At 33.3% G+C, this 14,482-nt stretch overlaps 1 protein-coding gene across 1 annotated transcript in view; it reads right to left on the bottom strand.

The window, feature by feature from the left end:
• The window catches only part of LOC106110489 (phosphofurin acidic cluster sorting protein 2-like), a 57,347-nt gene extending 43,884 nt beyond the window's left edge, over positions 1-13,463 (bottom strand). The window contains exon 1 of the mRNA XM_013292338.1: positions 13,094-13,463. Within this exon, the coding sequence (XP_013147792.1) occupies positions 13,094-13,203 (110 nt within the window). The 5' untranslated portion in view covers positions 13,204-13,463. The remainder of the gene's footprint in view (positions 1-13,093) is intronic.
• Between the last annotated feature and the right edge of the window lie 1,019 nt (positions 13,464-14,482).

Below are 14,482 nucleotides of genomic sequence, written 5' to 3'. Positions count from 1 at the left end.
AATTGAATACCTCCTTCTTTTGGGAAGTCGGTCAAAAAACAAACGTAACATTAACAAAGAAGCGTTAATTACAAGATATATTAAGTCAGAGAGCAAAAAAACTATTTACAATTAAAACCGAGCTGATGGACGATTACAATAATTACATTGAATAGCATCACGAAAGAGCAGGTTCAATAGCATCGTATGAGAATATGTATGTCAGGGCAATAACACTGCAACAAATACCTATTAAAAATCATATGCAATTACTATTTAAATGCGGACTAAATTAACCTGCATTGTTTAACAAAAAGAAATAATAGTCAAGAATGGATTTTTTTTTACACACGATACTATAAAGAAGAATTAATTTTGATGCACTAAGTCAAGCTAGTTTTTTATAATAAAAGGGAGCAAACTAGCGGCGTCAACACCAAGGTCAACGACGCCCATGGACATCCGCAACACCAGACTACCACACTACACCAACTACAGATGCATTGCCAGCCTTTGAGGAAATAAATACTTAAGACATAATTTAAAACTATGTACTCTAAGCAATTAAAAAACTAGTTATACTATCCCTAAATCTACAATAATCGTACAAAGTTTACTTTAGTATTTACATTCATAGCAATAATAAGACGAAAGTTACGCTTCACAGCGATAGGTAATATTTATAGAATTGCGGTCCTCAATCTAAATATTAACGGCGTCGTATAATAATCACGGCTCTTATCTAACACTGAGGCAAGTCGTTAATCATTCGATTTACGAGCGAGCGAGTTTATAAAGCCACTGGACGAGACAACGCAAATATTTACAATTATTAGATGCTCGAGACATTGAGACATATGTAGGCATAGTATTACCTATAATATTTTCGTAAGTCTCATATTCCTAGAAGTCGAACTTAATTGTTTCGTAATCGAATCGGACTTTCTTAAAATCACCGTTACATAATCTGAAGTATATCCAGGCTGATGACGTCACCCATCTCGTATACAGGGTGTCCGCTTTCACCGCGCACAACGTTTGACAAAAAAACACTTTCACTCCAATCGAGCCTTCGAGCACGTCTCTCATTACCCGTACTTCAACAAGTTTTTGTATAGGAGAAAACGCAAAATCGCAACTCATCTTATCCTATGTTAAGTAATCATAATCATAAAGTTATTATAAACAACACTGGACGTAAAACTATACATAGTAAATGCACTCTAACAGATTGCGAAGTATCCAAGAATTTATAATTTTTATTGCTATGTAAAAGTTAAAAGTTTTTTAAAGATTCATTCAAATAAGCTGAGTCAAAATCAAAATCATTTAGCAAAATAACACTTGATTTTTTAAACTAACAAAATTACAATATCGAAAATCGAAGCGACATCTTGCGTTCAAAGTAAATCGGTATTAAACGTGATTACACTTAACTGGGACAGATCATTAAAATATTTAAAATAGCCTGCCATGATACACGTAAACATACAAACATGCAAAATACAAAAGAAGTACAGTTTTAATTACTATCGTGTGATTTACAAATTATGCAATAAAAACTTTGCAAACTATAATATGCGGAATTTATACATCTTTTATTTGACGTACTAAAAGCCTTATTTTACAAAAATAAGAGAAATCGTTAAGTCATTGACCCAATAAAGTGGACGAAACCATTTAAATAGAAATAAATTTATGTAGGCATTACATTAATGCGTACAACATCTGTTAGAGAAAACATTCATCATCCCTATACCGAGACAACTCATAACAACAAAACAACAGTTGATCAGCAAAGAGCAAGCAAATTATACTCGAAATTACAGAATGAGACCTCTCAAAAGGCCTTAACAATAGCAATACCGCATCTACGGGTTCCGACCCTAACAATGGCAGTAACGTAGTAACAAAATAGAGTACAGGGTCTGTAAACTGTTGTCGGGTGCCGTTTTGTCGAGGCTGAGCAACGCATTTTCAAATCGGCGATAAATTACATGGGTAAAATAGTGTCCAAAGATATTCACCACACGTTGCATTACAGTTCGGATCTTTACAGATCATACAGAAGCGAGAAACAAAAGATCACCTGAGAGCCCAAAATAAATATTTTGTCAAAGATACAAGATACATAACAGAATAAAATAATTCTTGTCAAATTTAGTTACAAGCTAAACTTTGGTTTAGGAAGTGTCCCGTGGTCATGGCCAACCTACACTCTACAGTAGCACCTCGTGACAATTTCGGATGCGTCGCGTTCACGAAATTGCTGCAAATAACAGTGGCACAGGAAGCAGAGCGGGGCCACAACGCTAATTATCCGGTAACTAAAGGAGTCCTGGAATACGAACAGTTCGGGTCGGTTTCCACTGTTTCTTGCTTTGTCTTAAAATAATATTTTTGTATGAATTCTTCAATATTGGAAACACAGGATTACAATTTGTAATATTCCATACACATAATATTTAACAATTTAACTGTATCGGTGCTTCAGTTAGTATTATATAGTGAAATGCTTAGTTTTCTTTTCCTATTTATTCTAACAATAACACAAAGAACTATCGTATTACATTGACGTCAATACGTATTGTTTGATAGCTTCGGATTACATACATGCTGACCGGAAAAATATCTATAACCGCGAGATTCCACTGGCGACACATGTACACATTTAGCTATCTCTCTCACTCATTGCATTAAATAGGATACTAATTTATTTTTTACACCTGTTTCAGCAGTGAAATCTTACTATAAGCGTAACAATTCTGTAGAGTGGTTGCTAGTTCCTAATACTCAAGTTTAATCAAACACAATTTCATCTTAATTTTAGGTCCAAATTGAAAAAAGATAAAAAGGGCTGTGTTTGCGAAATTCTAAGATCTTAAAGCTACCAGATGTTTGTTTTATACAAATCCGTCACTCGATATCGAGAGCACGATAAGGGAGTGCACCATTGGGGTGTTAACACAATATTTGTATAAGAAAAAAACTATTTCTTCCCCTTGGCATTTTTTGTCAAATTATTAACGAAATACAAAAAAGACGAAAGATCTCCAATATTTTCCAACGCAACAATAAATTTATTATGAGCTCAAGTTGTAATACATCGCAACGTTTTCCGACACCACGTTAGCAACAAGGTATTATCAGCAAATCCAATATTAACTTCAGCTCTGCAAGCGCATTGGGAACTTATCTCTTAATACTTTAGATCTAAGATGATAAACAATTACGTAACGGTATAAATATCTAAATCTATTACTATTTAAACCAGTTAAAAACTTTAACATACCTGAAAACAAAATTAAATACCACATAACTATCTTACAATTAATACAAGTAAGGGAAAGGGGAATTGATACAAGAATGTCCCTTCCCCTTCCCTAAAGTCCTTACATCGCCCCTAACACGATGATTCAAAATGCACCGAGGCATATCAGACGGGTGTCACGGCGTCACGAAATCGACCGGACTGACTCACCAATACTCATCGAGAACAAAAGGTACTTGTGATTCACTTATATTTTTACTATTTAAAAAACATGATACAATGACTTGGTACCTAGTTTATCCACACAGAAAAAAAAATTAGGTCCAACATGAATACTAAAATTAAGTTACAAATATATAAACTTATCAATAACAAATATGTGTGCTACTTAAACTTCTTGGAGGTAAGTTCACCTTAAAACAACGACCTAACGTTAACGACCTTATAACACTTAGCCTAAATACTTGACAACAAAGCCTCTAAGCAGGTCAACGATCAGACGAAAAAAAAAAGTTTTTTTTTTGCAATAGCAAACTAACAGTAGAAGGAAATTTCACCTCAAATTCTGTTTATTCGACAATGAGAAATTGTCATACAATGTACACGGAATGGACAAATAAAATAGACTTTAGTTAAAATGTGCCAAAACGGAACTCTACGAAACTGAGTGAAACAATAAACTCTTTCGACCTAGATAGTGTACACGAGGTCGCAATAAATAACCCTGGGCTCCATAAATGTTGAGGAAAGTATACACTTTCGTTTGGTCGGTCAACCACACCGTGCCACCGCCTAAATCTCCTTACGCTTCCGTTCCGAAGCCTCTTAACATAAATTAAAGGATTTTACGACAAACCAGTCGTACTTGTCTGCTATCTGAATAATGGAATTGGATCAAGGCGGTGCTTGAGATAATAGCTGTAGAATTATTGATGGAAATAGCGACAGTTTCGATAACATAAAACGAGCGCGGAACTTCTTTAAGAATATTTTATTATCATTTTGTCTTCGACATTAACAAACGACTTGTACAAAATGTCAAAAAGTAACTCTTACTCACAGTTCCAAATATTTTAAAGAATTCGACTTTTTAAGATGTTTCCAATGGTAGCCACATGCACATTGTCTGTCAATTGAATTTTTACGAGGCAACATTGCAACAAATGTTCACATACTTGTATGAACAGTTAAACGGAACGAAAAGTATTAAAAGAAATACATCTGTTTATCAAATCTTCTTAAACCTAATACGACCTATTTTCCTAATACGGAACATATAGCATACACCCCTAAGACAAAGACAAGGTGCCGGCCTCAACTTCTTGTTTTTTATTAATATACCAATTTTTTATTAAAATATTTATCTAAACGAGAAAATTTCTGTTTGATTACTGCATTATAATATGGTACTGAAGCCTCATTAAAAGAGAAGCCATTCATAAGAGGATCGCGCATGTCCCTGTTGTTAATCTCTGGGATAAACGACATAGCGTCCGCTCCCGGGGAGATAAAGTTATATGCTAATTCCTTCTACAAGGCGCATAAATTATAATGGGACATTTAATTTTATAATTCCAACTTTGGAGGAGAAACACTTGGTATAGGCTCGATCAGATTTTTAAGAATCAACAAGCGGTGTAACAAAGAAAAAAATTGATAGAAGCCACATCCGAATTTCTTGCAGTGCTGGAAAACGTCATAATAAAATACTTTATAACGACATCACTCCTAATTTTGGGTAGCATTACATCCACGTACTTTACGTACGTATTTGAGCTGTTTATCCTACGACAAAATAATCATCGCTACAGTTTGTGACTAGTATGGGTCAAGCTCCGAACATTCTCTTAGAAAAACCATGTTAGCTATTCTCCGAAAACGAGCGTTTGATCTCAGCACTCCGCAACCCAGATCCCATCCATCAATCGTATCAAGTTTGTATACATTACCTCCCACAGCTGTATTACTAAATTATTTATGATATCAACGGGACCCCGAATACTTTGCAATTCAATAACACGAATGTTTTATTTAACATTGAAATACATAAATGTATTCCCGAGTTGAGCGGATATTGAAAACAGTATCAATTTGTATTCTGAACATGTAAATATAATTTATATTATTCAACCACAGCCCAAATTAGATGAGAAAAGGTGACAATCATTTTTATACAATGTATAGCAAAATAGGTTAGGAGTACTCAAATTACTCTACCATAGGATAGGTTCGGAGCTCCTCGGTAGGTAACGAAACATATTGAATTCTTGTAAGTGCTACCTAGAGATGCAACAGCAACAAAAACAGATAAATTAGTAACACGTAAATATATCGACCAAATACTGATGTATCACGAGCATCCCTTCCGAGTCTACAAGTGACTATTTGGAACACACATCACTAGTCACTAGCAATACTAGCAATTGTAGTATATTTGAATAAATTTGTTCCCTATGAATTATGAATTACTGTATATAAGGTAAATCATCAACAAATAGCGCACTTCTTGGTACCGCATGATGTGTCATACAAAAACAAAGAGCGGACGAACAGTAAGAGACTTACAGATTGCAAATTTACATAAATAACTCTCCTTGAAAGACGCCTTCATTTAACTAATTTATTAAAACAGAAAAAAAACTATGTGTCAAATTAGTTTATTAATAAGAATTAAGTTACCAGCAGTTTCAACAATCGGCCTAAAAGACCCAACTACAAGTTAAATACCTTAATACCTCCGTTATACAAATTTAAGTTAAAAACAACAATGGCAATGGAAACATTTGACGAACGCTAATGATATAATACAACTCTAAACTTGTCACGAACGTTGTAAATTAATAACAAGGTTGAATTAATTTAGTATACATAAACGGTAAATCTAGCAATTTGTATTAAAATACTTAAAAGTAGGCGTTAGCACATGAAAATTACTTTTTTTTTGCTTATTACAGAGTTCCTGAAGAAATCAAAGTCATTTGGAAGCATAGAACTGTTTACGACTATAAACACTTCAATATGAACATTATGGTCCTTCGAGCTAGATTATTTGCGCTTTAAGTAAATCAATATTAGCATCGAATACATAATCCATAAAGCCAACCCCTCTATGTTTATACTCTTGATCTCGTAAACGTTAACCTAAATTATTCAAACACGAAACATATTTATAAGGTTTTGTGAAGAACGAAGACTACAAAAATGACCTTACTATACTATACTATACGATTTTTCTATAGATAGGTAAAGTAGTAGCTTAGTTATATTTTTGTCACAAGACAAATCGTTACTTACAATACCAAACTTGTCTACGGTAACTTAGATGACTCAAAGCGTAGTCGGACGAAACAATGGATCTTTCGGTAAACAAACAGCATAACATCCGCAAGCCTGCGTAGTGTACATTACACTATCGCGTGTGTAAGAGGTATTCACTCCACCTAAACCGTACCACGCATAATTTACACAATTGTAACGCTTTGTTTGTATAATTTAATTGGACTAGTGTAATTATTTTCACACAGTAAAAATATAAACAAGTGTTAAGTATTCTTTTATTTATGTGTACAACGGTTGTAAACGATTTATCCATTAAGTTAAGAAAATTCTATTATCCTTTGAATCTAAAAGTTTAACCGCCGAAATATTCAAATTGCTTGCTAAAAAACTTGCTTATATCTCTGTTTTAAGTATATCTTTGTTATTAAAAGTAGTTATGGTGAATAATCCGAGGCTAATTGAGATCAACCATGAAGCACACAGCTAAGTCGCGTTGAATATTGAAACATGACTAAGCCGTTGAGAATTTTCCTTTTAAATATCTCGTGACACTCATCCAGCCAGCTTGTTCTACATTACATATGGTACACTATTTATAAATGGCGGTGCGATCGAATGAACAATTAGCCACGCTCCTAAAACGATTCGTGAGGATTGAAAAAAAGTTACGCTTTCTCTTTGATATTGAAATAAATGCATATGAAAATGAGATAAACCATAATCATATCATGATTTTCGCTTTAAAAAGTACTCATCGTCGATTGATGTGATCGTAGGTATGAAAGATCGGCTTATAGACTTTAGTGCCCCCGCAGACTAGACTTTTTATCGTCCGATAGCTTGATCGGGTTGAGCTGTCATGCCAAAATCGGTCTAAGTACTTCCATACATGCTTATACTGATTAAGCACCCGATATCTATCTACCTATAAGGCTGTAGTCTGCGGGGGCTCTTAATCTAACATTTATTTTAGTAAAATGAACTCTACCAAAAAAACACGTTCTTTTTTGCTCAAAAATAATTATTATTTTGCAGATATTTTATTATGCAGAGGCATTAGCCATAAGCTCATAAGTACGTAATAACTTAAATTAGGAAGCTGGCATTTAAATTTTAGTCATGTTCAAGGTCGTAACATTAATTACCCTAGTCGTGTATAAAACATTGTTTCAACAGCAGCCTGCACAAATAAATTTCGCTAGATTACATTAATAGTGTTGGTGGCAGAAATTCAGGGTAAAGTGGCAAAAGGCCACAAATTAAATAAAAACCATAAACAGCCAAAGAGTAAGCGATCCATAGATGCTGAAAGCGTAGTCATAGATTAAAGCTTTTTTAAAACACCCATCTAAAAATGTACATATGGATGGAAAATAACAAACAATTTTAATCCTGCGCTGCAACAGAGATAAATGGGGCTTCTTTTTTTAAATCCATTGTACAGGAATGCACGCAAATTGCAATACTTCAATCAAAGTTTACATCACCGGTGTAAAGCGAACCATGCGTTGTAAAGGACTTACGTTGCCGACTGTACACGGGACGTGCATACTTCTGATAATGAATCCCGTCTGTAAACCTGTGATACGAAACACAGATGGCGCCTGTGGTACAACTTAAAAGAGATGTGATGTCACTATTTCCTTATTTAGCTCGGCTTGTTTTCTCCTTCATTGCTTAGACTAAGCTGTACAAAACAAGCTAAAGCGTCTAGCATCTTCGCGATAAATCAATAAATTTCTTATTTTGTCAAGGAAAAGATTTAAAGTAAGTTGGAAGGATTTCTAGCTTTTAACTACGCCCGGTGTTACACCGGTGCCACGACCATATAGAAGACAGGCGTGAAATGGAAGCAATTCCGTGTATCGTCTGAAGATGATGTGAGTCTCCTCCTCCGGCGGATAGGGGTAGGCAACGCTTCTGCAATTGCGAATGTCTATGGGCAGCGGTCGCTTTGCTACTTTGGCGGATTCAGGTGGCCGCTTGCTCGTTTGCCACCTTATGTTATAAAAAAAACTAAAGAACTTCTATGAAGATATACTCGTTATTGTGTTAAAAAGGTTTACCAGTGAATAAAATACATTATTAATTGAGAAAAAACTAGACCGTTTATTGAAGCTAATAAGATATAACTGTCCTCCAGTACATTGACCTTTAATAATAGCGAGTCGTTACATCAACTAGTAATAATTACCGGCTTACAGGTCGATAGAGCCGTTGTTTACTAATACCTTATTAAGACATTATACAGCGGTTCTAATTATAAAGAGATTAAACTAACCTTCTTGTCTTTTAATAGGACTAATTATAATTTTATTAACGTAGGTCGTATAGGGAATTAAAACAATCATTACTCATTTACTTTTGCTCGCGACTTCATCTGCGCGAATTAAAAAAAATCTAGTAATAAATATATCTTTTCACTCAGTGATATTGTAGCTTATCAAAGATAAATATTTTTTAATCGGTACAGTAGTTTTAATGTTTTTACGTTATCTATCTATTCCTTGTTTATGTGTTTATATGTTGCATACAAAAACACAAATCGGATCTCTATATAATAATAGTATAGATGTTTGCAATTAATATTTATTAACTAGCCGTTACCATGGCAACCGTAAATTTAATCGACAGTTAACCAGTCACAAGACGTCTTCGCCGTTTACAGATAATCATTGATATTGCAAAAACGCTTTCCGCTTATACTTTGTACCATTCTACAACGAAGAGCAGAGGAGTATCTGTATCTATGGTGTTACCGCATTTGCATAACTGGTGTATGAATCATACGTGCGGTTTCTATTCGTACGGCCTTTGTTGCGACGAGAACCCTTTCAACATTTAATTGGAGAGCCAAAAAACAATATACGTGACTATGTTATCATTTTGATATAATTAAAGTCGATTAAGGTATTTTGAATGCAAATATATTGTGATTACACCATAAAAGACAGAAAAGACTTTGTTTATAATGTTAATTAGTGTTTTTAGAGTATTTAAGCCATACTTTAGCAGGACAGGAGTTACAGGTAATTGGTATGACATCCGCTTAATATAGTGTTTGTTATTAGCCTTTGACCAACACATTTTTTTAAAACATTAGCTTTTCAAGGCAGAAATAACAAAAAAACACGCAACTCACAATCTGAATGTTGTTGATACAATTTCGCTGTAAGTTTGTAATCTAGATTAGTGCTACAAGATCTGGAACGAGAACAATATACGACATAGATATCACCGGTTGTAGTCGTACGAGAAAACAAAACCTCATGCTTTTAAGGCTGACATACTGTAGCATTAGCTTTATAAAAATGTTTAACAGATACGTATCGAGATGTTATATTTTGAGTTTTATTACCATTTCAAATTACATCCTATAACCTAGTCCAATCAAAGTTATGTTTACAATAGGTGTGTTCAACATATTTTGGTCAAGTGTGAATGGTCAGATCTCTATATATTTAGCACGTATAAATTCAATTGAATAATTCCGCGCTGTCCCCGCGTTAAACGCGACACCAAACAGTGACAATTCGCTAATCGGGGACATCCTGCGGACACCCACGGCCCGAATCTCGGTCCTCTTAGCCTAAAGATGCGATCACATTTGACTTTTCTGATACTTCTATCGTATACAAAACCTTATTTGATAAATAATGACACAAGAAATATACAATGCCGCAAGATGAAATGATTTTTAAAACAAAAGAAATGTAACAGACGAATTGATAACCTCCTTTTTTTGGGAAGTCGATTACAAAAACGGATAAAGCCGTTATTGACTCTACGTCTAAGGATGCGTATTTTATATTTCAATAAAACTACATTTTTTTACATACTAGCTTTAGCCCGCGACTCAGTTCACAAGGATTAAAAAAAAAACAACAGTTAGTAGCCTATGTGTTCTTCCTCTACGTCTATGCCAAATTTCATCGAGATCCGTTCAACCGTTTAGGCTACAAACTCTAACAAACATCCATCCATCTAAGCTGTCGCATTTATAATATTAGTAAGATTTACGAATAGTATTACTTTTTAATATGGAGTAAATGTTATTTAAAAAAAATCTTTTCTCCTGATCGTTGCGTACGCCTATCATCTGTTTGTTCTGCTGTTTTTTTTTTCTTTGTTTACAGTATATTTATTTGGATGTGTATTTTGAACATGCAATTGGTGTACCTTTGAATAAATAATCTAACAATAAACAACAATATCACTATACATATGTAATAAAATATGATTGTATAGACAATACAAAGTTATAAAACAGTGTGACATTCAATGAATGGAAGCACGATAACCGTTACAGCCAGTTATCTGTTTCATTGCGTTGACATAAATCACGTAAGCGGCGCAAGCAAATACGAGTGCAAACACAAGTGCGACAGCGACCGAAGTTATTTACGATGAGAAGTAAATTCCAATGAACAATGGATAATACCTGGTAACAAGAATTGAATCATTTTGTAATTCTTTGATAGCCTGACTTATGGATTTACTTTAAATGATTATGGACACATAATAAGCTAAATAAAATAGACTGGAATAGTCCTTCCTTAACTTTACTTAGGACTTTCATGAATCTCGCGTTTTTCATTCTAACAAAACTACATTCTCAGCAAAAAGAAACTTCAATAAATTGCGTCCTTTTTTCTCTTGAACAATGAAACCGAAAATAATTAGCACTTAAATACAGACATGAACTTCCAAATTGCCCAATTTCCATCTTGTGAACTATATATCAATTAACATTTCCTAAATAATAGACCAATCTCAGAATTCCCTGTAAATTATACACAAATTGCGTGTGACATGGGCGTAGTTAACGCGGCATTTCCCGTCCTTTGATGTCATCGTATGGGCGTATTGTACTCAGGATACGAGTAAGTACAATTTCTATTTTAATAACGGAATTTGCGCTGTATATTGTATTTTTATAAATTTATGGTATTGTAATTTGTTCATGTTCAACGTAAAGAAATAAGCTGTAGATATGAGAATTCGTTTCTTAACCTAAATGAAATTATATTGCATAAGTCTTTTCAAAATTAGAATCATAGATTTTCATTACTTAGGTCGAGCTAAACAGACTGAAATTGCAGTTTATACATTTTGAGTTAATTTTTTAAAAAATACATATTTTCTGCTAATAATATATTATTCGTAATTTTACAGTAGTAATGTTCTGTTGAACATTGATAACTAGATCAGTATAAAAGACGAGTCTAGTTTCCAGGTCACTTGTAGAGTCAACAGTCTTTTGTTTTCATAACCATAGACGGTAAAAGACAAAAACTACAAGTATGCCGTGTTCCAACTAGTCATTAAAAACTTTTGTTTTACTTGTGTGATGTAAATCTATAGTTTGTTAGTTTTTAAAAAGGTCACTCTAATATTAAACCTACTTAATGTTACATACATATAGAACACTAGTTTTAGCTCACAATTATGTCCGCATGGAATATAAAAAAGTGTTACTCAGTAATAATTGCTTTTAAATGGTGCAAGATTTTATTCCATCCAGTAATTTTTGAGTTATTTCGATACATACAAAAATACAAGTAATTCTTCTTAATTAGATTAGTAAAGAAAATAATTTCTACTGCTTCTGTTACCAAGTTATATATGAATCTAATAAATGATGTTTCTAATAAAAATATTTTTCGAATTATGATATTAGGTGCATAGAGGTGTGAAAAATTTGCATTTTGTTTGTCCTGTGACATTTTCTTATTTCTTTGGAAAGGTTTTGAAAAAGTCCTGACCTATGTTTAATTAATTAGTATATATTTTATTTATATTTAATATATATTTAATAATTTACAAAATTCTGTTAACCAAAGATCTATATCCAGCAGTGAGCAAGATAAAAGCTGATGATGATGTTGTTGACCAGAGTTGATGTTATTTTAACAAGCCATTAGCAGTTTTTTCAAAGTTAAGTGAAAAATGTAAATAACATTTAAACAACTAATTAACTAATTAGGAACTTATGTTATTTGGATACCAAAATATTTATAGTTTGATGTTTGGATAAAACTTATTGACTAGACTTATTGTTTCTAATATTTGTTTGTTGTTTATGAAGTTTTAAATAAACAATTAAAATTAGATTTTCTTAACAATGAGTATTAGGATAATTAAGGAAGATTACATAATGATGTATTTGGTAAAATAATATTATTATATGTGCATATAAGTCACAGCTGAAAATATTAATTACAATATTTATTACAGATTCAAATAAGAATTAAATCTATTAAACATTTGGATATCTAATAAGTTAAATAAATAACATCAAAATGTTGTATTTCAAAACTCAAGTTTTAAACAAAATAAATCTCTGTGCTTGATAATAAATAAGCCACCGTGAAACGCCGGTAGTGCGGTTGTCAGTCTTTTTAAGACGATTTAAACATTATTTGATTAGATATCAGACAAGTCTTAAAAGTAAACGATACTTCTCAAGTAATAGAAGCCTGGACTGATTACATTTATGAGATCGTGCACGACTAAAGCAACCAAAATAATTCCGGTTCAAGAGTGTACAATAACAAAAGTTACCTTGGTATACAGTTGGATGGCGTCCTGTCCACTTCCCAGGCGGCAAAAAGTTTCATGGGAACAGGTTTCGATGCATTCGTCATCTTTTCGGATTTATTTTTCTCCGTCATTTTAAATCGACACTGAACAATCAGGTACAACTTTCACAGCACTTAACTGACGGTTTTAACTGCCATTGTTATTTAATCACTAAACATAACACTAGAATCATATCAGAAATACCGCTGTACGAGAACAAATCGAACCGGCAGATATATGCACTAATACACAGCACACATTCGAATCGGACTCAGAATATCCGCTACGAATAAACAGCACGGCACAGGGCGTTCGTTCGATACATTTGACACTTGACATGTAAGTGTTGCCACGCCCCGGATTATAGTTTCTAACCTAAAGACTGGTAAAGAGTATTCAAAATATAATTTGGTAGTATTTACAGATAACTAAAAACATATTTAGTCCAATTAAATTCCAAAAATTATGAAATTACTTCGTTAAACCCACAGAAATGAAGTTACTTAGGCCCTTATTTTTTAAGCGGTTCTAAAAACTAGGGAATCAATTAGTCGTCTAAACGAATTATATAAGATTTTGTTTTTCTTGCCATAGGAATATCAATTAATTAAATTAGTAGTACTTTATCAGTGGTTTATAAAAGTCCATTGGGATATAATATACATGAGCCGAGGACAATGCATCAACAATTTATTAGTTTAGTATGACCATGGGTAAGTAACTAAATTGAGCTGCAGATCAGTTCACAGTTCGCCGGAAGAAGCAGATCAGTGAACTGGAGCGCACAGCAGTGAGCTTTGAAATAAGTTGTTGAGCAGTAGTTCAACGATTCGAAGTTATGCGAGATGATCTTTTGGATTGGTTTAGAACTAACACATCCTTATATTAATATGAAATTATAACTAACTAGCTTTTGCACGCGACTTCGTCCGCGTGAAATTTAAAGCTCAAAACTTACGTTCGCTCTTTTTTCAACCTATTACCAAAAGTATTAACTTAGTAGTCTACGTAGAAACAGAAATCTACCGATGCAAGATTCCAAATTTCTAAGCCTGGTAGCTTGTAAGCTAATTTTTCGGTTACCCTTATTGTTTGTATTCGCGATATATTCTAAACTATTAGTCCAATTTAATTACTGTATAAGTAAAAGGACAATTTTCTTCTACATTAAATTCAAAAGCATTTATTTGGATAAGGATTAATATTGAAACCAATAAAAGAACGCCGCTAATAGCGTGTGGTTTTTAATTTATTTTATAAACAAAAAGTGGTTATTGTAAGAAAACCGTTAAAGAAAGATATATGCTATCGCAGACTTTTCTGTAGAACTTTTCGAGATCTACAATTCTTTCATATATCATTTTTATATAC

Source organism: Papilio polytes, unplaced genomic scaffold, assembly GCF_000836215.1.
Source record: "Papilio polytes unplaced genomic scaffold, Ppol_1.0 DF820622.1, whole genome shotgun sequence".
Lineage (NCBI taxonomy): Eukaryota > Metazoa > Arthropoda > Insecta > Lepidoptera > Papilionidae > Papilio > Papilio polytes.
The sequence above is the reverse complement of the archived record's forward strand: the minus strand, read 5'-3'. Positions and strand labels throughout refer to the sequence as shown.